Source organism: Eptatretus burgeri, chromosome 8 (genome assembly GCF_056783735.1).
Source record: "Eptatretus burgeri isolate ZD-2024b chromosome 8, Ebu_testis_v1, whole genome shotgun sequence".
Lineage (NCBI taxonomy): Eukaryota > Metazoa > Chordata > Myxini > Myxiniformes > Myxinidae > Eptatretus > Eptatretus burgeri.
The window spans coordinates 41,720,586-41,745,058 of NC_140968.1; the positions used below are offsets into that span (position 1 = coordinate 41,720,586).

Sequence of the window (24,473 nt, forward strand, 5' to 3'; positions counted from 1 at the left end):
GTGCGTGCGTGCCCGTCTAATAAGTAGGAACTGCTGTTAAGTGTAAATGACTGTACATAATAAGTAGACGGTTGTTCTTTTGTCATGCTTTTGTTGCTTGTATAATTGCATACGTGTTTCATTATAATAAATGTCCTGTGTGAGTGTAAACCTGCTCGTTGCGTCCATTCCCTCATTGACTGAACCTTTCGTGCGTTGCGAGTTTGAAAGCCGTTGGTTTGCCGTAATAGGGGGACATTTGGACCGACGGTTCTCGGCGATTAAGCCGCTTGGAATCACGCACGGAATCAAGCTCGCCTCGGCGGTTTGTTCCGTATGAGTTCCGTCGAGGGTGGAATACCCTGGTAGTTGGATCACGTGGGTATTTAGGTACATTGAAGATTGGCAATCGACTCTACCCCACGTGATCTGCCGATTGGCGTATTTCGGTTCTTGTACAAGGACCCGTTGCTCGGAGTTATCCGGGTGGCGATCTATATTCCGGGCGATCTGTCGGGCCGACTCGACTTGCGGCTCCGTTCAGAGCGGTCGGTTGGCGGCTGACCCCCGGCCAGTAACAATATTTATGTTTACACATTGCACAGTGCCTATAGAAAGTCTACACGTTATACAGTGCCTTTACTAAGTCTACACACCCTTTCAAAATTTCACCTTTTGTTGCCTTGTAGCCTGGAATTAAATTGCATTAAATCTGAATTTTTCCCACTTTCATTTACTCATCATAACCCACAGCTTCCAAATGAAAAACAAATTCTACAAATTTCAAAATATTTATCAAAAATACAAAACTCGAATGTCTTCATTGGATAAATGTCCACCCCCTCCTTATTATAGCAATTGTAAATTAGCCCAGATGTAACTAATCACCTTCAAAATCACACACCAAGTTAATTGGCCTCCACCTGTGTTAAATTGTTGTGATTCTGATTATTTAAGAATAAAATCAGCTGTTCTTGTAGGTTTCCTCTGTGAGGTCATGCATTTCACAGCAAAGACTCAACCATGAGCACCAAGGATCTTTCAAAAGACCTCCAGAATAAAGTTGTGGAAAGGCACAGATCAGGGAAGCGTAATAAAAATATGTCAAAAGTCTTGAATATCTCTTGGAGCACAATCAAGACAATGATTTAGAAGTGTAAGGCAAATGGTACCACCAAGGCCCTGCCTGGATCAGCCCTTCCCTCCAAGCTGGATGACAAAGCAAGGAGAAGACTCATCAGAGAGGCCACCAAGAGGCAATTAATAACTTTGAAAGAGCTCCATGCCTTTATGGCAAAGATTTGTCAGTGTGTGCATGTGACAACAATATCCCCAGAACTTCACAAGTCTGGCCTGCTTGGCAGGGTGGCAAGAAGGAAGCCATTACTTAAAAAGCCAACCTTGAGTCCTGTTTGAGGTATGCAAAGAAACACTCTGGAGATTCTGAAGCCATGTAGCAAAACGTTTTGTGGTCTGACGAAACCAAGATGGAACTTTTTGGCAGAAATACAAAATGTTATGTTTGGCGCAAACCCAGCAAAGCACACTACCCAAAGAACACCATCCCTACAGTGAAGCATGGTCGTAGCAGCATCATGTTATGGGGAGATTTCTCATCAGCAGGGACTCCAGGCACTTGTCAGGATAAAAGGGAACATGGATGGAGCAAAATACAGAAAAATCCAAGAGGAAAACCTGATTCCCTCTGAAAGAAAGCTGAAATTGTCACCTTTCAGCATGACAATGACCAGAAGCACACATCCAAACCGACACTGGAGTGGTTGAGGAACAAAAATGATAAATGTCCATGAGTGGCCCAGTCAGAGCCCCGACCTAATTCCAATCGAAAATCTGTGCCATGACATGAGGATTGCTGTCCATAAATGCTCCCCACGCAACTTGACTGAACTTCAACAGTTTTGGACAGAAGAATGGGAAAATATTGCACAATAAAGGTGTGCAAAGTTTCTAGACTCCTGTCCCAACAGACTCACAGCTCTAATTGCTGTTAAAGTTGCTTCCACCAAGTATTAACTCAGGGGGGTGGAAACTTATCCAACCAAGATATTTTAGTTTTGTGATTTTAATGAATTTTCTGAAGTTTGTAGAATTTGTTTTTGACTTGGAAGTTGTGGGTTACGATGTGTAAATAAAGGTGGAAAAAGTCTGATTTAATGCAATTTGATTCCATGCTCTAAGGCAACAGAAGGCGAAAATTTTGAAAGGGGGTGTAGACTTTCTATGGGCACCGTACATGAAATGTGAGAGATTATCGAGATCTTCAGTCAAATTGGTAAGATTATTTATGATGTTTGGAAATTCTTACAAATACAACACTGTACATCTAATTATATTAAATACATGTTCATAAGCATTTGGCCTTCCAAAACTGTTCATAGAAACACCAGGCAGCCATTCAATTTAGTCATCACCATTTCTTTTTTATTACTTGGTCCAAAGTGGGGCTGCAAACAATGCAACCCTGCTCCGCCATGTTGAAGAGTTTATGTTTTGTATTCCACTGATTGGCGAGATCTTCAAACTGGACCTTAACCAAAATTGAATCGGCTTGTTATTGTCATTGACTTGATTCATCCACCAAGTTTTGGCACAACTTTTTGGATATCATGCTGTGCATATTGTTGCGAATTCGCGCCCGCCGGTGTGCGAACGGCCACGTAACTCGAATCGCGGCACGTCGCCCACCGGACGGACAATTCTGTCGTGACCCTCTCAGACTAACGCTGGGAACTAGTCACGGGTGGGCCTTTCGGCCTCACCACGATCGTGCCAATCGGCCCCCCCGCGTGGGATAGGGTTGTTCGCCAAATTCGACCTACCTAAGTACCTACACGGAGGGTAGACCGGGCGATCGCACCTCGCCGCAGGTCGACTCCGGACACGGGCCACTTAAGCGACCCGTTCTGTACTATCGGGATAACCGAGCGTTGTTATCGTCGACCTCGACGGTTCCGATTAATTATTGGGCGTATTAAGCCCACTACCAACCCTTGACGTGAAGCAAGATGGAGATTCAATTAAAGAAAAGACGAAGTGAAATGGGAAAACAGTTCAACATCAGGCACATTTATTCCACGGCACACGGAAAGCACACATATACAATTACAACAATTATGCACCAAAAGCAGATGTTACAAAAGAAACACAACAATGCAGATCGACTACCGACTGCACGAGCACACGGCAACACTTACACAGTTTTACTTTACAGACGGCGCCGACAACACATTTACTCAAAAGCAAAAGAAAAGGGCCACCCTCAAAGACAAGGGGGCAGACGGGGCCTGTGGGCCGCGAGACCGGGTGGATCCTACCCGTGTCCTGTGATGAGCCGCAAATGTGGCGGCGGTGCCCCGACTCCGCGCTCCTTCGCGGGTTTCGTTGGCACTGCTTGGAGTGGGGTGGGAACGGGGCCCCCTTTTCGACTATCTCAGCGCGGGGGGAAAAAAAGGGGGGAATTGTTGATGCTCTGGGGAAAGAGGATAGCTGGCTTGCTTGGGTCCCGCGACGAGCGACTCCACTGCGACCTCGTCGCCGACCGCCGTCTTCCTTGCCTCGGACCCGAGCTATTCGACCTCCTCCCCAATTCTCCTCAGCCGACTGCAGCAAACCACCTCGACCGCGCTCCAGGCTCCAGGCTTCCTCTCTCTGCAGCTCCCCGACAGACTCCGAACCCCGACAGACTGCCACTCTCCAGACCCGACTTGACTGCCTCGACCTTCCTGACTCCAACTCACTGCCTCCAACCTTCTCTCCAACTCAAAACTGACTCGACCGAAACTGACTTGACTCGAACTCCGACTGCCTCCAACTCGCCTTGACTCTTTGACCTTCCTGACTCCAACTCACTGCCTCCAACCTTCTCTCCAACTCAAAAACTGACCCCAACTCACTCGACCGAAAACTGACTAAATTCGCCCCGCGCTCGGCACTTTATAGTCCGGCAGGAGAACCCATATGCAAATTTCTGGATCAGAACGAGATCGGGGGTGGAGCCACGCTCGCCCATTAGACGGAGAAAAAGGGGCGTGAGTCTCCCCTGATTCTCAAATTTGCATATCTTGATTCTACTCCGACGCGCCTGGAGGCGGGGCCAAACCGCCCTGCGCTTGCTGATTGGACGGATCAGAAGTGGGTGTGTATCATTCCTGATCCGACTTCTCCTTGGAAAGGCCACTATTTGCACCCGCGACTCGGCACGCGTCCCGCACGAGGCCAGGACAGCCCGACGCCCGGTGCCCACAAGCGGTGCGGGAATGGCCGCAGAAGGAGAGGCGAAGGTGGTGGAGGGTTTAAAGTGCTGGTCCATGGCCATGGCGACGTTTGGAATGGCGGTGATGCGATGTTTGCGGGAGCGAGTTGTGAAGGTAAAGGTCGTGGCTGTTGGCATTGTTGTTGTAAAGCGGCGTTGCGGTTGGTGGTTGTTGTGTGATGGCGGTTGAGACGTGGTTGGTTCAAAATAAAGATAGAACAGAAAAACGGCTATCTTAAAGGGTCGCAGCCCGAATGAATCACATTTAATCCCTCTAAACAACGGGTTTGGGGCTAACTACACATGTACTTACAGAGATATCTCACATACGGGACCTGAATGGTGGTTTGCGAATTTCCTCAACCGTAACAATATCGTTTTTGGCCCCATCACTCAATGGTAAAGAATCACTAAAAAAAATTGTCCGATCCCAATCCTGATCTTCACAAAAATCGAATCAATTAGTCCTTGTCACACACCCAAGCTGTCCACCAGGTTTCCTCCGAATGCATCCGCAACTTTTTGAGATATCCTGCTCACACGCAGACACAAACAGACAGAGAGAGGTGAAACGTAACCTCCGTCCACCTTCGGTGGCAGAGGTGATAAACAGCTAGCAAAACATCCTCCACCACCTCGTATCCATAAGAACAGAAGTTTCAGCCAGAACTCCAATCCATACAAATGCGAACTCGTTGACTTACTCCATGTGTAGAGCATTTCAATAGTGTTTGATTCAGATTTCTGTAGCTTTGCTAGCATTGCATCAGGAACTAAGACAAGAAATGAGATAACCTTGGCTCTGCCAGTCAGTTTCATACGAGATTGCACCCAGCGGTGGTAAAATTTCCAGTGGTGCCAATTAAACTGTGTTTTATATCTTTGCCAGCAGTTTACTTTGATTCCTTTGAACCTGAGCCATGGGCAGGCTGCTTCCCAGTGGGCTGCGTGGGACCACTATTCATGAATTATGTTCTCTCTGCTCACTACACACACGCACACACACTGTGTCCTTGCTACACTGAATGACATCTCCGTTTCTGAACACGGCGTACCGCACACACCGGGATGGAGCACACTTTGCCACATGAATTTATTGATGAGAGCACACTTTTGCCACACAGGGAGTGTGCTCATTGGAGGATGAATAGGAATGGTGGATAAAACACAGGTCCTATTTTCTCCAAATCATTTGAATGCAATTCAAATTGGCAATCTTAATATTTTTTTCTTTGGTCATTACGCTACACGGCTGCCTGCCATTTGAAAAACTGTTGAGCAACACGGAGTTTCGTTTTGCTCACCAATATAATGAATCAATACAGTGAATCCGCCCCAAATTTTACTTTGCCCCAATTTGGCGATCTTTTTTGAATGTCTTGCTCACGGTACAACTTTATTTTCACATTTAAAATCATTGTCTATTCTCTTGCGCAGTTTTTGGGCTTACATGACAAATGTCTCCCATCAGATTGCTCTTTGGCAATACAGCACTTCAGCCTCTTGTCCTCAGTGTCATGCCTCTGCACATTGGACTTCACACACATTTTGACTATTTGGCACCCACACTCTTACAGCTCCTCATTCAAACCTCCATCAGGCATCATTTGCTTACATTATGGCCACTGACATTGCACCCTTACTGTCAATACAATATCACCTCCATCAGACATTACAGGCACATCAATATAATTTTAAAAAGGCATGATTTTAGGCCTCAAGTTTCTGACTGTGTAATGAAGGGCTGTGGTGACAGATGAATATTTGCATGTTCAAGTTTGCAGTGTGATGGACAGCCTGATTATTTGCCTTTTACCCGTGTGTTTTAGAAGTCTGTAGTTTGCAGTACTGCTGCTGATAGATGCTGTCATTTTGTGACCTCCTTTGGCATTCTTCACAAATTTAATAATAGCAATGATCATGTGGACATGCAAGACAGGTATTGCACAGCAAGTGGCGGTGGCAGAATAGCGCTTTCATCATGCAGTTGGATCTCACTCTGTCTAGTTCTGAGTGCAAACAGTAATGCAGTCACTTCTGATTATCAACTTCCACTATGATATAATACTATTGCAGGTGACTGAATCGGAGAGAATTCCATAATTTTGAAGAAGATTTAACACTGGCTGTCCTACCTGCAATCATGAAAGATTTAACACCGTCTTTTGGAAAAGTAGGGCCTTGAAATGGTACTATGATGTGTGGGGTGTTTAAGATGCTCCACGAGATACTGAGATACTCATAGTAGTTGTCAAAAAGGGGCTAAAATCAGTACTGCATAATGAAGCTTGTGATTTTTATTTTTGATGTACCATTCTCCTTGCAGAGCGGTGGTGCTGCAGAAGCTGTTTATTGGCAAGGGTTATACTGGTTGGTTTGCCATTGCCTTCCCAGTGTTGTTTGTCCGTGCTTTATACTTTTAAATGCTGATCAGCAAGTAAAGAATCAGCATGTATCATTTTTAAAGTCTTTAGAATGACTGAGCCAGAGTTTGAACCACCAACTTCCCAGACTTGGAGTGAACACTCTCCCCATTGCACCACCAAGTCTGATTTGCATGAAAATATATTATATCTGAATTGAACCACCTGAATTGTTGAGGCAGCAAGACTCCGGTCGAGTCCCGTAACAGCAACTGCTGCAGGACCTGTTAGCAACAAGCGTCGTCTGTTACACAAATGCATTGTCTCTGCCCTGTTGAATACCAGTTAGGATGCGTTCCTGTCGCAGATAGGTAGATCATTAGGGAGTTAGTTAGGCAGTGCCGCATCAAGTTTGGGATTCGATTTCAAGTGAAGCTAGTTAGCATGGTCACAAATAAACGATCTCACAGTATGACAAGCCCATAATAAGGCAGAAGTCTGGATCGGTGGCTCGACACTCATCTGTTTGTGATGATACATCTTGGTATTTAAATTACAGAGGACCACACAGAAGCCGTTATAGATTGGAGGTGATGTGTTGGTTTACTCATTCGCATGATGTCAGCGTCATGTTGTTTTCAGGGTCAGATCCGCACATTTTGTTTAATATGTATAGTGTATACTTATTTATGTATACTAGAAACACCTGCTCCCTTCGGGAGTGTTGGAAAGTCGTCTCCACCCCCCCCCTCCATAGTAAAAGGGAGGGGGGTGAGGATTTATTTGTACCCATGACCTGACCCTGGTTACACCAAACACGTGTGCCAAATTTGGAAAAAAAATTGAACCAGCACTGTTTTTTTTTTCTATGATTTTCAAATATACATACATACATACATACATTCCCTGTATGAATGTACATACATGTTGTACATACACATAGAATTGCCTTATTTAATATAGTATGAAACACCATAATCTGTGTTACAGAGTGTTGTTTCTGCCGAAGCTGCCAGAGGTGATGCTGGGTGGTTTGCCATCACTCTACCATTAGTAGTTTGGGTAGGAATTTGGAATTTGTTCATTTTGCCTGGAATAGCTCGCCTACGCCTCACAAAAGACCCATGAGATTTTTAACATCCACCAACTAATACTGGAAGATGGAATGTCAGTTTATCGTCCATCTGAGCAATTGATGGCACACGCATTAATAAATCACATGAATAAATCAATGGATGTGAAACAATGGGATGACAGATTTTAGCCTGGTCGGGATTACAACCCATGCTCGATGGCTTGGAGGCAAGTCCATGTCTTGTCAAAAGATATATATATATATATATATATATATATATATATATATATATATATATATATATATATATATATATATATATATATTCTTTTTTTCTTTTTTTTTCAAGTGGGGTATGCTTACACATTGTAAACAATAGCGAACCGTGCTTTCCCATTGTCTCGGGTCACTCACCTGCAGTGAGCACAAGGCCGCACTTATTTTCGGATATTTTCATCTCCGGACACTTTCCGATGGTTCTGTGATTTTACCGCCGGTACACGAAATTTCAGCTTTCTGCGTCACCCAGAAGGTCCCGAACATTAATATCAGCGAGTCAGTGAGTCGTGAGAATGAGCTTTATATTCTGTATATTCGATATACATACTCGTAAGTTGCCTGTGCCCGCATGGGATTCTACACGGGGTCGGGATGGAGGCTCCTATTCAATTATTTGGTTTATAATAAGCTTCTTATAATATACAATGCGGTATTTTATGGTTTATAATTCAGTTTATATAACGTTTCAAATATCTGTCATACCAGTCACGAGCATGTTAATTATATCCATGCCTTTTGATACTTTCAAATAAATTTTTCATGTAAAAGACACATTTTTAACTTGTATATATTCTGTGTATATAGTGTAATGTCAAGTCAGTGACATGGGATGGGTGGAAGGAATTTTTGTTTCAATCATGGAAAAAGGTCGTGCTGTAGGAACGGAAAGATGGTTGATGGACCAAGTGCTTCACTGAGAGACAGGTGTGTAAAATATGCTTTGTGAATAAGAAGAATAAGAAGAGGTTGAATCGATGTTGATGAACAGGAAGAACATTTGGGGTACTCATGATGGATAAATCAGGAAAGTGAAGCATTTTAAAATGTTTTTCAAATCTTTTAAAGGAAGAAGGCATTCGTGTTTCATTCAATGAAGGTTCAGTTTTGAGAAAATGAAGAGATAAATGATGGATAAAAAAACATGGACAGGAAATTAAAAGCCGAATAATTTTCAGGCAGATCGAGTTCATGTTTTGGAGTAAAAAAAGTTTTTGTTTATTTTTTTTGGAAATGAGGAGGAGGAATAGAATGAAGTTGATGAGGCTGTAAGGATAATATTTGAAAGAAAAGGAGTGGAATGAGGAATGCAGGGTCAAAACAGAGACCGAATTTGCACACTGGCTTTCTGGGGAGTCGGATCGAGGACAATACAAACTCGAATTTGACAATACAGCACAACAATGTATGATTTAACAGGAAAAATGGGATGAAAACACAAACAGCAACACAGCGAGGAAAATATGACAGTTGGTGGTTGTTAAGGATCCAACGGAAAGCTGCCAAATGCACAACGGATCCGCTCTGGAAAACTTAGCTTTGATTAAGTGGAAGGAGCAGCTGCTAATTCAACCGACACGTGTAGCAGAACTCGAACCTCTCGAACCTCTCTCTCTCGAACCCCTCTCTCTCTCTCTCTCTCTCTCTCTCTCTCTCTCTCTCTCTCTCTCTCTCTCTCTCTCTCTCTCTCTCTCTCTCTCTCTCTCTCTCTCTCTCTCTCTCTCTGCCTGTGGCTGCTGGTGCTGGTTGCATCATTGGTGGACGCGGCTATGCCGTTGATGCAGTGTCCCCCTTACCAGCACACTGGTGCTCATTTTGCCAGCCTCAGAAGGATGACAGGCTGAGTCAACCTCCTGGTGTATATTAATTCAGCGGCCCAACAGGGCTTGAACTCAGGACCCTAGGATCCCAAGCCACCACCCTAACCACTAAGCCAACACCAGGCTTATAGAACTTGAACCAGAAGTTAATTAAAAATCGATTTGACTATTGGCTTCATATATTATGTTAAAGAATACTTTAGTAGTTTAGTGTGTAGTTTTGTTTAAAAAAAGATATAAAAAGCTTCAGTGGAAAACTTTAATGTTAAAATATGTTAAGATGTTAAAAAAAAAGTTTAAAAAATAAAAACTTTCGTAATTCACTCATTTTGTGTGTAGCCTGTGGTTGCTGGATGTATCATTGTTGGGAACATGGCTGTGCTGCAAATGTGGTGCACCCTGTCGGTGAGGGCAGGAATTTGTAATTTGTTCATGGTGCTGGCAATCGTTCACCTACTCTTCACGAAGGACTTGGGTGGGATCTTTGCCGGCAAGACCGGCAAGACGGGATGCCCAGTTTAACGTCGATCCAAGGGACGGCACACACATTGATGAATCAACCTGCCAACCTGCTTTAGTTGGAAGCTGCCAAACATAATTATTGGAAACTATCATTGAGGCCGTTTTTAATGTGATATTTCATTTCTCTGAGCTGACGATCACAAAAATGCCTCCTCGTGTTGGCATTGCAACGATCTACAGACTGGGTTTAATGCTGAGTCTACAATCCCCCACTTTCTTTGTGAGAATGTTCAACCTTGCATACTGAGAAGGCAAACTAATCCATAATGGGACAAATGGTCACATTGTTTCCAACAAAAAAAGAGAATAATAAAAATATTATTATTTAAAAAAACAACAAAACCATAATATTATGCAGCAATCAAATACTTTTGCTGAACTAAATTCGAAAAGTGTTGTGATTAAGCATAAGTGCAATGAAGATGTTCATACACAATCTCTTTATGCACATCATTAGGTTGTATTGCTCTATTCTCAAATGATTTGTCTTTACAGCATTCGACATTGTCAGGTTGGACCTGAGCACAGATATCCTGTTGTTTTCCTGTGAATGCCAAGTAATAAATTAACCCTGATCACAACTTATAGTTTTTAGTGCAAATGAATTTGAATGATGCACTTTTACATTTAACATAACTTTAAATGTAGGCAGGAAGTGCAGTTGGCTGAATGACTTTAAAAGATGTTGGTTATTACGTTTTTAGGGTCAGGTCAAATCAAGGGTTGCATCATGCAGCACCTCATCCTTTGGAGAGAGTAATATTTTCCTGTCTACCTTCTGTTTAATTGTTTGATACAGACTATCAGATCTCATTGTGTATGTTTCAATAATAATCTGGGCCTTCAGTAACCTGGTCAAATTCTGATACCTTAACAATGAATGTCCTGTTTTGAGTGATCATATGAATCAAGGTATTGGGTTCGGTATGTGCAATGCCTTCAGAAAGTATTCACACTCCTCAACATTTGTCACATTTTGTTGTGTTCCAGCCTGAATTTAAAATGGAATAAATTTAAATTTGTTGTCACTGATCCACACAAAATACCCCATCATGACAGTGAGCATGATTTTAGATATTGTTAGAAATTAATGAAAAGCTGAAATGTTTTGTGTCAATAAGTATTCAACCCCTTGTTTTTATTATTTTTATAACTTAAAATAAGTATTTTGTGTAGATCGGTGACAAAAAATTTAAATTTATTCCATTTTTAATTCGGGCTGTAACAGCAAAATGAGACAAAAGTCGAGAGGTGTGAATACTTTATGAAGGCTCTGCATATTGCACTGACAATGTCTTGATGACCACTCATATAATGTGACCAGTTCACCACAGCATCAGCTGCAAATGACAGGAATTTCGAATTTGTCCATCGTCTGCCAGCAATTGCGAAATTTTTGTGAAAGGACTTCTTGGGAGCTTTAATATCCACCAACACAACCAATGCCAGCAGAACTAGTACTTAGCTTAACGTTCATCTTTAGAGCTTAACTTGCAGGGATACCCAGCGTTGCCGGGCAATATCGGGCCCTCTTCCCACCCCACCCCTTCCCCTTCCTCCTCCCTTGTATTTTAGTGGGATTGGGGATTAACTCTGCAGAAGGGCAGGGTTATGTACTGTATATTCATTTTTCGCCTTTAAGAACCCACTGAAGCAATAAACTCGAGTTCAGTCCTGTAATTGAAATTATTCCTTGCCTGTTGTGGTGAGTTGCATCCAAGCATACAAACCAATGCTCAGCTGGAGAAATAGAATCGTGCTTATGTTTGTTGCTAGGACACGAGCAGTTATTTGAAATACATACTTTCAAGCACCTGAGCTTATTTTTCAAAAAAAAATTATTTACACGAGATAGGCTTATGGAAGAGCAACGTGATGGAGGATATGAACTGACGGGCATAGCTGGACAACAGTTGAACACAATATGTAAGGCAATGAACAAACAGGTAAAGAGGAGAGTGAGGAGGGGAGGAAATAATAGCCTGTAATAAATGAGAGGGTGGGTTAGGAAGGGTTAATGGGAGATTTCACAACATGGCATCACTCCACCTGCTTGATGCCCTGGTGGGAAGGGTGGGATTTCCCCATCTCCGGAAGGCAGTTCCACATCCAGGAGAAGTAAGGAACAAAAGATTTGAGGTGTGTTGTCAGCCTGAATTTGAGACTATAAGCAGAAGGGGGACATTGGAAGAATCCGTACATCGTGTGGTTTATTGGGAGGAATGAAGGGCTGACAGAGCAGAGGGAGCTGTAGTAATAATTTTATCCAAAGGTCTTCATGTAGAAGTTTTGGAAAATTTATTGGATATCACACTATTGGTTTTATTTTGCACAATGGTGGCAGGATACCTCAGTTTGAAGTTTGCTCACCTCTGATCTGTCTGTCCATTGTTTTATCCACAGTGGCATTAAATCCATCGAAAGCTCATGCCATCTGCTGTGTAACTAATAATATAGATATTGCATGATGGAGGGTGATATATCTCTCTCTCTCTCTCTCTCTCTCTCTCTCTCTCTCTCTCTCTCTCTCTCTCTCTCTCTCTCTCTCTCTCTCTCTCTCTCTCTCTCTCTCTCTCTCTCTCTCTCTCTCTCTCTCTCTCTCTCTCTCTCTCTCTCTCTCTCTCTCTCTCTCTCTCTCTCTCTCTCTCTCTCTCTCTCTCTCTCTCTCTCTCTCTCTCTCTCTCTCTCTCTCTCTCCCTCCCTCTCTCTCGCTCTCTCCCCCTCTCTCTCGCTCTCTCTCCCTCTCTCTCTTTCTCTCTCTTTCTCTCTCTTTCTCTCTCTTTCTCTCTCTTTCTCTCTCTTTCTCTCTCTTTCTCTCTCTTTCTCTCTCTTTCTCTCTCTTTCTCTCTCTTTCTCTCTCTTTCTCTCTCTTTCTCTCTCTTTCTCTCTCTTTCTCTCTCTTTCTCTCTCTTTCTCTCTCTTTCTCTCTCTTTCTCTCTCTTTCTCTCTCTTTCTTTGTCAACACTGGTTTTCATTTTCATTTCCTTACAAAAAACAGGGTTAATCAAAACAAAAATTTGAGATTAAATATATAACAGTAAATAATAAGTACTGCTGAACGGAACGGTTTTGAAAGTGCTATAAAGGCGATTTGTGTTTCACAGTGTTTATTAAGTATATAATTCAATTGAAATATAAGGATTTAAAGGTTGTCGAAAAAACATTCCGGAAGTTTCCCGCCGTTGATGTAATGTCTTTTACACCACCTTATTTAGCACGTTATATTAGTTATTCGTGCCTGTTGTTTGTGTCATTTATAACGTCCTTAAAAACAGTAAGATTCCTGTTTGGAGTTATTTTAAATTTTGTTTCACTGCCCGACAGTGAGATAGAGTAAAAACATTAACTCACTCCTCTCTGCGCATGCACGGTCGGGACAAATTCAGGGCCAAAGTACTGTTAAACTACAGGTTTGTTGTCCAATTAATGTTCTGATTTGTGTTCAAAATATAACATTCAATTAAAATCAAGTCGTTCCTCGATCATAAACTGACATTTGTAGACAGAAGGACAAACAGGACAGACAGAAGTGAACAAATTGATTAACCCTGCTTTTCGCTTTGCGTGTGCATGATAATGACGGAGTATGCCAATAGCAGTGCAGATTATGCCACATCACAAAGTTTCTTGGGACTTTTATGATGTACAAAAATCATTATATAACTCCGAATGAGGCAAAAAGCAAGTATCAATATAAAGGGGGGGGGGGGATGCAAAGATAAAATATTAATGCACGGAGCAACAAAATAGCAGATAATGTTCCAAATTAGGAAGGTGTTGATTGCCCAGAGGTGTCATGAATCCGACATGGCAGGGGACGAGCACTGGAGGGTGGGAGAAGGAGGGGGGAGGGGTCAACAAAGTCAGAATAATGCAACTTGCCGAAGCACAGTGGATTGAGCCCAGACTTTAACAGAGAAGCAGGTTGTTTATGACCATTTTTGTGGCTTCAGCAATCCTGGACAGGTTTCCACTCTATTGCAGGGTGTGGAAATTTTATTTGAACAGCTATGCAAATGAAACATACACCATTGAGGGCAATGCAACAAAGCTTTACCAATTCCATCACCACCATCACATTCATTCCCAAAACTATAATATCACATTCATATCTCAAAAATGAACTCGATCTCCAGTATATCATTTGTAATTTGGCCGGGATGCTGGAGATCGCTCTCCTACTCTTCATGAAGGACAGCATGGGATATTTAACGCCAACCAACTAGTGCTGGAAGACAGCAATCCCAGTTTCAAATCCATCTGAGGGACCACACACACATTGATGCCTCGCCATGCCTGTGAGACACCAAGATGGCAGTTTGCAGCTGGACCGAATTTCAAACCCAGGCTCGACGGCTTAGAGGTGAGTGTGGTCTTACGGCAGCTTAGCTGCCAGGGTAGCTATCATTTCTTGAAGTGCAACTGTGTCGCTGATGCAGTGCCCCTCTACCAGTACACACACTGGAACTGGTACTCATTTCGCCGACCTCGGAAGGATGACAGGCTGAGTCAACCCCCTGGTGTATTAATTCAGCGGCCGACGAGGCTTGAACTCAGGACCCTAGGATCCCAAGCCGCCACCCTAACCACTGAGCCAACACCAGGCAACGAGGTGAGTGTGCATACCTCTTGGCCATCCTGACAGCCCTAATAAAATTAATACATTATGCAGCATCCTACCTAATTGACAATTAAAACATACCTGCATCCCCACATCCGAAAGTGGGAACACCACTGTATGGTGGCCTGAAAGTTGTTTTACCCCTCTCCAGAAAGTATTTGTTCTTAAACGTTTTTAATATACAGCTTTTATTGTGCAGTACTTACAATAATTAGTCAGTCATGAATTGTATCTGCATGCCCTCCATCATTCTCCTGAGTCAGAGTTGCCATATACCATGGTGGGGAGGGCCAAGGCGAGGGGAAGGAGGAAGGTGTGAGAGATTTGGCAGTGGTGAAGCGATTTTCATGCCATCCTGTACAGTGTTAACTTGGTTGGAACAAAAATTACTGCATTACCATTCCAATAAAGCTGGTTCAAAATTTCAAATGATTTTTGGGACGTGTGAGAAAAAAAATCGCTCACAAAGTACAAATGGGAAAATATGGCAGGTGTATTAATCGTTGAGCATTGTCACAGTGTTGAAGAAAGTCATGGACAATAGAAGAAAAAAAAGAAACCTCACCTGACTTATGTTGATCTGGGAAGGCCATTTCATCAGGATCTTAGCCAAATCCCAAATTGAGTATGATTAACATGGCTTTGGAAGAAGGACCTCATATTTCTCCCTAAGTAAGACAATTCATCAAACAGTTTTAGTCAATTTTATATGGGCACTAATTTGACCGATAGGCCTAATAATCACCATGGCAACTAACCCAGATGGGGAAGCACAAACCCAGGTCCCCATTTCACCAAAACACATGTTTGAGGCATGATTTTGTGGCCAGATGCCCTTCCTGATGCCACCACAGTATCAGCCTTGGGCTTAGCCTTTGTCTAAAGAGACATACCCCACAAAGCAGCAGGGGGATTTGTCATCAGAGTTTCCTTCTCCGAGGTGGACTGCCTACCAAGGTTAATGAGTTTCACCTACCCTACTTGGGTTGGTGAGTGCCAAAGCATGTCCTCACACCGGAGGACCTCCAGAGTACCAACCTGCTCCGAGATCCTCCAGACATTTAGCCAGTGCCCTCAAGAGTACTGTTACCATGATGTACCACGAGGAGGTCATCTGGAAGTCTTGGTGAGGGGAGAGGCTCTGTACCGGAAGGAAGGACTTCTTTTCGTTCACAGAGCTATCCGGTGGCCATAGCTAAAAGCAAGGAATGGTAAACCACAACTCACCTGACTACAGCACTGCCCTGCACTGCCCTACATATACCTGCCCTGTGAGAAACCAACACAACATAAGGTCTAATAATACTTTGTTTTTGATGAATATGGACCATGGAACTGTGAAACATTAATTTGCAATATATGCAGATTATTTACGGTATATTTCGTTAATTTATTCATGGTCAGTGTTCCTTCTCTATAAGAAGTGGAAAAACTTTATCTATGAACGCATCTTTTCAATTTTAAGGTATAAATAGTATTGCATTAAATTGCCAGCAGTTTAAAAAAAAATGGACTTAAGCCATTTTCACACCAAAAATGGTGGCAATGAAATACCAGCATTGCCCACTGACTCCCACTCACAGTAGTGTGATGCCGCATAATTGCCTTACCCAGATGTGATGCTTCATGCACGGTGCATTGTCTTACTGTGTCATATCAAGTGGATGTGATTTTCCATGCAACACAAATGGAGATAACGAGTCCAATTTATGAGTGGACCGAGAGGAAATACCAAGTGGAACGTGCGGAATGTCACATCCACATTGTGATGAAAGCATAACGAAGACAGAGTGGACAGTGCAGTGTGTATAAAAGCATGCAATTCTTAACACACACACCTATACGGAAAGCCTGAGCTCGAGCTAGCAACATGTAAACAATCACATGACCCACGGAAGTGCTCTTCACAGGCTTTGTTTGGAGCTCCATGATTGGCTAATCCAACCGATCTGATGTGATGTGGTCGTCATGCATCAATGCACAAGGCATAAAATTGACAGCACTTTTACGGCTACCATTTGCATCTCGTGAATACCAGCATTTTCCCACCTTTGCTGCAAGGACATTGGTGTAAAATTGGTGGAAACGAAATGGTGCCAAATGCCAACATCGGTGATCATTCACACCAAAGCGATGCCAGAAAATTGGTGAAAAATTCTGCATTTTGCTGGAAGCTGGTGCAATGTAAATGGGGTTTATAGTATCACAACAAAATGTTAAGTCCTGAGCATTAACATAGACTGCGACATCAACTCGACTTCCTATGGTATCAAAGGCCGTCTTCACTCATGGCTCACAGACTTCCTCTCCTGTCGCAGCCAACGTGTGGCCCTAAATGGAGTTCTCTCAGCCCTCTTCCTGTCCAGGGTGGAGTTCCTCAAGGTAGCGTTCTGGGCCCTGCTCTTTTTCTGGTTTTCATCAATGATCTTTCCGACTCTCTGGAAAAAACTATTTATCTCTTTACTGATGACTCCACCCTCTGTCGTAAAATCTGTCATCCCTCAGACCGGCAAGCCGCAGCTTCTTCGCTCTCTGCAGATCTGGGTAAAATCACAAACTGGTCCAACAAGTGGAACATGTCTTTCAATCCGGACAAATCTCACACTCTCACTATGTTTCTCCGAAAGGACCATCTGGAAAACTTCCCCAAACTACTTTCTCAACAATCCTCTTGCAGTCCTTTCATTCAAGCTTCGGGGTCTCACTATCTGCCATGATCTTTCCTAGGAAAGCCACAATTCTAACCTCGCCTCCAAGGCCAGTCGCCGACTGGGAATCCTCTGTCGTGCAAAGTCCTTCTTTGGCCCACGTGAGCTCCTGAGCACATACAAAGATTTTGTCCGCAGCCTGATGGAGTACTGCTCTCCCCCTCTGGGCTGATGCTCCTGCCTCTCACCTTTCTCGGCTTCACGCTGTGGAAACCAAGGCATTTACCATCATTGGCATCTCCCGCAATGAGGCTGAGTCTTTGGGCCTCTCACTCTCACCACAGGCAGGTCAGTGGTCGTTCTGTCTTCTACCGTCTCCTCTCCGGCCTCCCCCCCTGTCATCCCTCCTTCAGACCCCACCATAGTTTTCAGGGTGCTCAAGGTCCCCCAACAACCCCCTTCTGGTAAAACTACCAAAATCACGAATCACTGCTCACCTTCACTCTTTCATTCCTCTTTTTTCCCGCCTTTGGAGCAAACTCCCTCACTCTCTTCAGTCCCACTCTTCCCTCCAGCCCTTCAAAACAGCAGTTCACCACCACCTCTTATCTTCCCCCATCCAAAACCTCGATCATTTCTACCCTCGTTAATCCACCCCAAACCCACCTCCTTCAAATTTCCTGCTTTCCTTCCTGAAAGTCTCTGTAATGTCCATCTTCTATTCCCCACGTTCCCCGTCCCATCCCTCTCCATTCCACAGATCTCCTAATGTCTCTGTTCCCCACTGTTTTGTCCTTCCCTCTCCCACTCCTCTTGTCTCGTGCCCCCTTGCTGGGAGTTGTGTGTTTGCTCTCATACGACCCTCGACAAGGTATACAAAAAAACTGCAATGGAATATTGTTGTCTACCATGGAAATGTCATTAAATGTTTGAAACCTGCATGATTTGTCAGCTGTGTGTTGTTGCGTGTAAAGGAGGGAGGGAAGTTTGGGATCCATATATGGATTGTTTCAACTTTAGGATGGACCTCGTGATCAAGCAGCTTATATTTACATCTGTATCAGGGAGTCTGTCATATGCCATATGGTTAAACATGCACCGAGGAGGTGGAGAACCTTAAAAGCAGAATAGGGTAAGATTGTATTGTGTAAAACCTGTAACAGGCGAGACCAAGTGGAGGACTTGTGGCCACACAAAGGCACAAGGAAAACACATCACGTTTATAAAGGAAGCAACACGGAATGTTTGGCTGGCAGACTGCAAGCTACAGCGGTGAAGTAAGCTTTGTATCCCTGTTTGAGAGCGGAACACTTTTGTTAAGAGCCACCCCACCCAAAATATGAGTGCCCCTTCCCATCCCCCACTCCCTCAGACAGCAGGCAGCCAATGTCGGGTGTTAGAAGCGTTAAAGGCAGGAACCTCGTGTGTGCGCAAGTACATAGTTGAGATTTGGACATGAAAGACATAAGATCATGCTATCTCTCTCTCTCTCTCTCTCTCTCTCTCTCTCTCTCTCTCTCTCTCTCTCTCTCTCTCTCTCTCTCTCTCTCTCTCTCTCTCTGTCTCTGTCTCTGTCTCTGTCTCTGTCTCTGTCTCTGTCTCTGTCTCTGTCTCTGTCTCTGTCTCTGTCTCTGTCTCTGTCTCTGTCTCTGTCACTTTCTCTCTCTCTCTCTCACTCTCTCACTCTCTCACTCTCTCACTCTCTCACTCTCTCACTCTCTCACACTCTCACACTCTCACTCTCTCACTCTCTCACTCTCTCACTCTCTCACTCTCTCACTCTCTCACTCTCTCACTCTCTCACTCTCTCACTCTCTCACTCTCTCACTCTCTCACTCTCTCACTCTCTCACTCTCTCACTCTCTCACTCTCTCACTCTCTCACTCTCTCACTCTCTCACTCTCTCACTCTCTCACTCTCTCTCTCCCTCTGCTTCGATAATCCTGTGGAGAAGGACCATACCAGGAGACATGAACGCCATCTCCCCTCATCATCATCCATCGCTCTTATTGTGGTGGAGCAACAACCAGCTCATACCTGCCTTGAGTCCTTGCCTGTTCAGATATCCCCATCGTTGTGTGAATCTGGTATTTTGCTGTCAGAATGGTACATAGGATTGGGTGTTCCTTTCATTCCTATTTGTGTCTGTATCTGTGTCTAAATAAACTACACTAACTGCTTCGTTTATTTATTCATTGTATCTTGTCTTATTATATCGCCGTAGTCTTTAAGCAAGCCTGTTTTGATTATAAGAAACATCTTTCCACCTTTTTCCCTCCCGTACACGTCACCACCAGTTTTGGCTGAGATTGAACAATCCTTGGGGAATTATAAATAGTAATTAAGAACACGGTCAATTCGGAAAACATCATTTTGGGCATTCACAGTGGTTTTGAACTGTATCAACGATCTGTATCAGATCTGTATCAACGATCTGTTGATCAGTGATCTGTATCACCGGACCCCTCTGATTTTTTTTTTTTGTATACCTTGGTCGAGGCTCGTATGAGAGCTAACACACAACTCACAGCAAGTGAGGATGGGACGGGGAACATGGCGAAGAGAAGATGGACATTTCGGGGACTTTCAGGAAGGAAAGCAGGAGAAATGAAGGAAGTGGGCTTGGGTGGATTATCGGGGGTAGAAAAGATCGAGGATTTGGATGGGGGAAGATAAGAGGTGGTGGTGAACAGCTGTTTTGAAAGCCTGGAGGGAAGAATGGGAAAGAATAGAGTGAGGAAGTTTATTCCAAAGGCGGGAAAAAAGAGGAATGAAAGAGTGAAGATGAGCAGTGATTCGTGATTTTGGTAGTTTTACCAGAAGGGGGTTGTTGGCGGACCTTGAGCGCCCTGTGGAAATGTGGTGGGGACAAATCGCAGAGAGAGCAGGGGGGGCAAGGCTGGAGAGGAGTCGGTAGAAGACAGAAAGACCACCGACCGACCTGCGGTGATCGAGTGAGAGGCCCAAAGACTCAGCTTCATTGCGGGAGATGCCGATGATCTTAAATGCCCTGGTTTCGACAGCGTGAAGCCGAGAAAGGTGGGAGGCAGGAGCACCAGCCCAGAGGGGAGAGCAGTACTCCATCAGGATACGGACAAAAGCTTTGTAAGTGGTCAGGACCTCAAGAGGGCCGAGGAAGGACTTAGCACGACGGAGGATTCCCAGTCGGCGACTGGCTTTTGAGGCGAGGTTGGAAATGTGACTTTCCCAGGAAAGATCATGGCAGATAGTGAGACCTAGAAGCTTGAAAGAAAAGACTTCTTCCAGAGGATTGTTGAGAAAGTGGATGGGGGGGTTTTGTAAACGGTCCTTTCGAAGAGACATAGTGAGAGTGTGAGATTTGTCTGGATTGAAAGGCATGTTCCACGTGTTGGACCAGTTTGTGATTTTATCCAGATCTGCAGTGAGTGAAGAAGCTGCTGCTTGCCGGTCTGAGGGATGACAGATGGTACGGCAGAGGGTGGAGTCGTCGGCAAAGAGAAATAGAGGATTTTCCAGAGAGTCCGAGAGATCATTGATGAAAATCAGAAAAAGAACAGGGCCCAGAACGCTACCTTGAGGAACTCCAGCCTGCACAGGAAGAGGGGATGAAAGAACTCCATTTAGGGCCACACGTTGACTGCGACAGGAGAGGAAGTCTGCGAGCCATGAGTGGAGATGGCCTTGAATACCATGGGAAGAGAGTTTGGTGAGTAGGGCAGGGTGCCAGACTGTGTCAAAAGCACGTGATATGTCCAGGGATACGGCTCGGATTTCCTGTCTGGCATTGAGGACCTCCATCCATTGATGGGAGAGCAGAAGCAGCATATCCACGGTAGAGTGACCTGGTCTGAAACCAAATTGATGATTGGAAATCAAGCCATTGGAGAAGAGGAAGGATTTCATATCTGAAGCGATGATGGATTCCATCACCTTGCTGATGATTGGGAGAAGGCTGATTGGTCTGTAGTTACAGGGATCTGTTTTTGCACCTTTTTATGCAGGGCAGTGATGTTAGCAGATTTCCAAGCAGATGGCAGATGACCTTGGGCAAATGAGAGGGTGAATAGAACAGAGAGAGGGTGAGCAAGAGCAGAAGAGCAGGCTTTGAGGACACGTGGGCTGATGCCGTCTGGACCGGTTGCAGAATCTGACTGGAGGTTTGAAAGCAAGCTCTCCACCTTGTCAGGAGAAAAGGATACAGAGTCCAGGGACAGTTGGGTGCGACTGGGTAAAGTGGGTAGAGATAGTGATGGGTTTAGGACACAAGATTTAGCTGCAAACACCGAGTTTAGACATTCAGCTTTATCACGTGTGGAATCAGCAGTGCGGCCATTTGAGGTAAGGGAGGGGATGGAGGGGGAACATACACCAGAAACAGATTTGATTAAATGCCACCAGGATTTTGAGGAGGGAGAGAGGTTTGAGAGTTCAGACTTGAGATGAGAAAGATGTTGTTTTCTGGCTCTCCTGAGGGTAGATACACACTTGTTCCGAGCTTTCTGGAAAGAACTGAGATTGCCCTCAGTTGGGTTTGCTTTCCATGAGGCAAAGGCAAGTTGTTTCAGGACAACTGCCTCGCCACAAGCTTCAGTAAACCAAGGGCGGGAGGAAGGGTAAGACAACTGAACACGAGAGGGGATAAATCTGTGCATGAGGGAGAGCAAGTTTCTTTGAAAGAATTCCCAGGATGAGTTGATGTTTGAGAAAGTAGTGATAGGAGACCAGTCTGTAAGTTTGATGGCTGCTCGGAGACCCTGCCAGTCGGCTTGAGTGAAATGCCAGACTCGACGGCGGTGAGGTGGTTCTCTGATAACAGCCAGAGAGATGTCCACTTTGACAAGGACGTGGTCAGAAGAACCAATTGGAGCGAAGGAAGAGCAGCAGATATTGTCAGGGAAATTTGTCAAAATCAGATCCAGATGAGATGGAGTACCATTGGTTGTCACATGTCTGATTGTCACACATCTGATGTCACAGAATGTAAATTAACTCCTTTCTTCAAAGCCTTTGGCAAATCATTTCACTCTCTTGCACAATATTATATCCTGTTTGCCAGGTGCATTTGCGACTCTGCCATTGAGAAGACATCATGAGGAAATTGAAGTTGCAGAAATTGCATTTGTTATGAAATAAGGCTTTTTCAGAGAGGTCTAATTCGCAGACGAATTGCATTCAGTCAGACAGGCATTAACACACACCCAGAAACTGTGCTGAAGACACTCGCTGTAACTTTTCTTCTATCATTGTTTTGAGTAGTTCCAAAAAACACACTCTTTGCTCTTCGCTGCTATCCCAAATGGCTACAAAAAAAAAAACTGCAAAAGAACTAATTTTCTCGAGTACATTCAGCAGCATGCAATGTCAGAAAGGACGATGGAAAAGTCTTGCCCACGCCTCCCCCACCCAGTCTTCCTACGAATATGCTCCTTGGAATAGCATTTCAGAGAAATTTCAGATGGACTCATCACACCAGCATATACCTGTACCCTCCAAGCAATCCTATATATATATAGACTGGGTCAGGTCGTCATTACATTTCGAGATAATGGCATGCGAAAAGAAAAGGGAAACAAGAAAATTGTTCTTTTTTTTCTCATATGTGTCCCGGGGATTGGGTGTGACATTTTGTATCGGAAAACTTACAATGAGGTGATGTCCAAGATGTCCCAATCAATCCCAGCTGTCCTGCCATTGGAGAGTCAATTCATTCTCATTAATTTATCACAATTAATTCTGCATGAAAACATTCACCTTTAGGTCTTGAATCCTGGATAGATTCAACGTCTACGTTTTGTTCAGCCATCAATATTTTCCGACAATGTTATTTCCTAAATTAGCTTGCACTTTTTGATAGAGGCAAAGAAAGCACGTTACAGAAGAATGTGTGTGTAATTTATCAAAATGATGCGTGCTGTCACTCTAAAAATGATTCATTCTGTTTTTGCAGGTATGGGAAGATTGTTTCTACAAAAGCTATTTTGGACAAGAACACCAATCAGTGTAAAGGTACGTGATGCATGCATGGTTGGTTGTGTGAAGTTGAGCTTTGATGTTGACTTGAGCGATGCCAATTCTGAAGTTCAAATGAATTTCTCCCGTCTCTCTAATGAGTATACTCCTGCTGAAGCAGACGTAAAATATGGCATTAATTGTTTATTTGAGTACCCACTTGTCTCCTGTTGGTCCAATAAAGCATTGTTCCGATTTTCAAAATTGGTTACAAATGTTGGAGATTAATGTTGTACAAGAAATGTGTTCCGACTGGCGATTATGCTCTCCCATCATGGGACATCTGAAAAGCAGGCGAACAACCGATGAATTTGGCTCTAAGCAGGATCACATGATCTCATCCTGTTCCAGTCTGTGGCTTTTAAAATCCCTCAGTATAATGTGCATTCAAATGGACATACTTCAATTGGAAATCCCCTGCAAAAACAGTAAAACTATCTACGGAAAATGTGGCACGTAATTTTCATCAGATCCCCCCCAAAAATGTCTATTTTATAGCTCTTCAAGAACAGAATGAATCCACAATTTTGAACTTCGTATGTAATACGTAAGCCCAAGTAATCGGAGACGTGGTGACAAACCTGACAGAGGTAACTCTTATTCTCGGTGACGATCCTGAAAAGAGCTCTCAAAACAAAACTTTGAGAACGAGAAAACTTCCCAGATTGGTTCATGAATCGTGATCCCTTACTGAAACGGAGGTGGACATGTCGAGCTCTGGGAGGAACTCCGTTCCACCTTCTGAAATCTGCCCATGGAGATAACAGCCAAGGAGAGTGAAACGTCGATAATAATCAGTCTCAGCACACAGTTTGCTGTTGTCCATCAAGTATTTTCACACTTCGCTGCATGGGCTGTGATGTGAGAAAAATTCCCTCGTGGGAGATATTATTACTAAAGTTTTCACAACATACATGTTTATTGCCAGTGCTGTGATTGAACAGGACAAATGTCACCAAAATCTCCAGAAGAATAAAACGACATGAACGCAAACACACACTCATACTCCGTACCATACCGTTTACAAAGCATCGGTCCTACTTAAAGTCTCTTCGCAAAGATAACAATACTTGACTGGTCAAACTTATGATGTAGGATGCTCGACTGAAGGTACAGAAATATCT

At 43.8% G+C, this 24,473-nt stretch overlaps 1 protein-coding gene across 7 annotated transcripts in view; it reads left to right on the top strand.

Moving 5' to 3' along the window:
* RBMS1 (RNA binding motif single stranded interacting protein 1) overlaps window positions 1–24,473 on the top strand; it is a 424,513-nt gene that overhangs the window by 254,472 nt on the left and 145,568 nt on the right. For all 7 annotated transcript variants that reach the window (XM_085891735.1, XM_085891738.1, XM_085891741.1 and 4 more), the window contains one exon: window positions 23,288–23,346. In XM_085891735.1, the coding sequence (XP_085747861.1) occupies window positions 23,288–23,346 (59 nt within the window). The remainder of the gene's footprint in view (window positions 1–23,287; window positions 23,347–24,473) is intronic.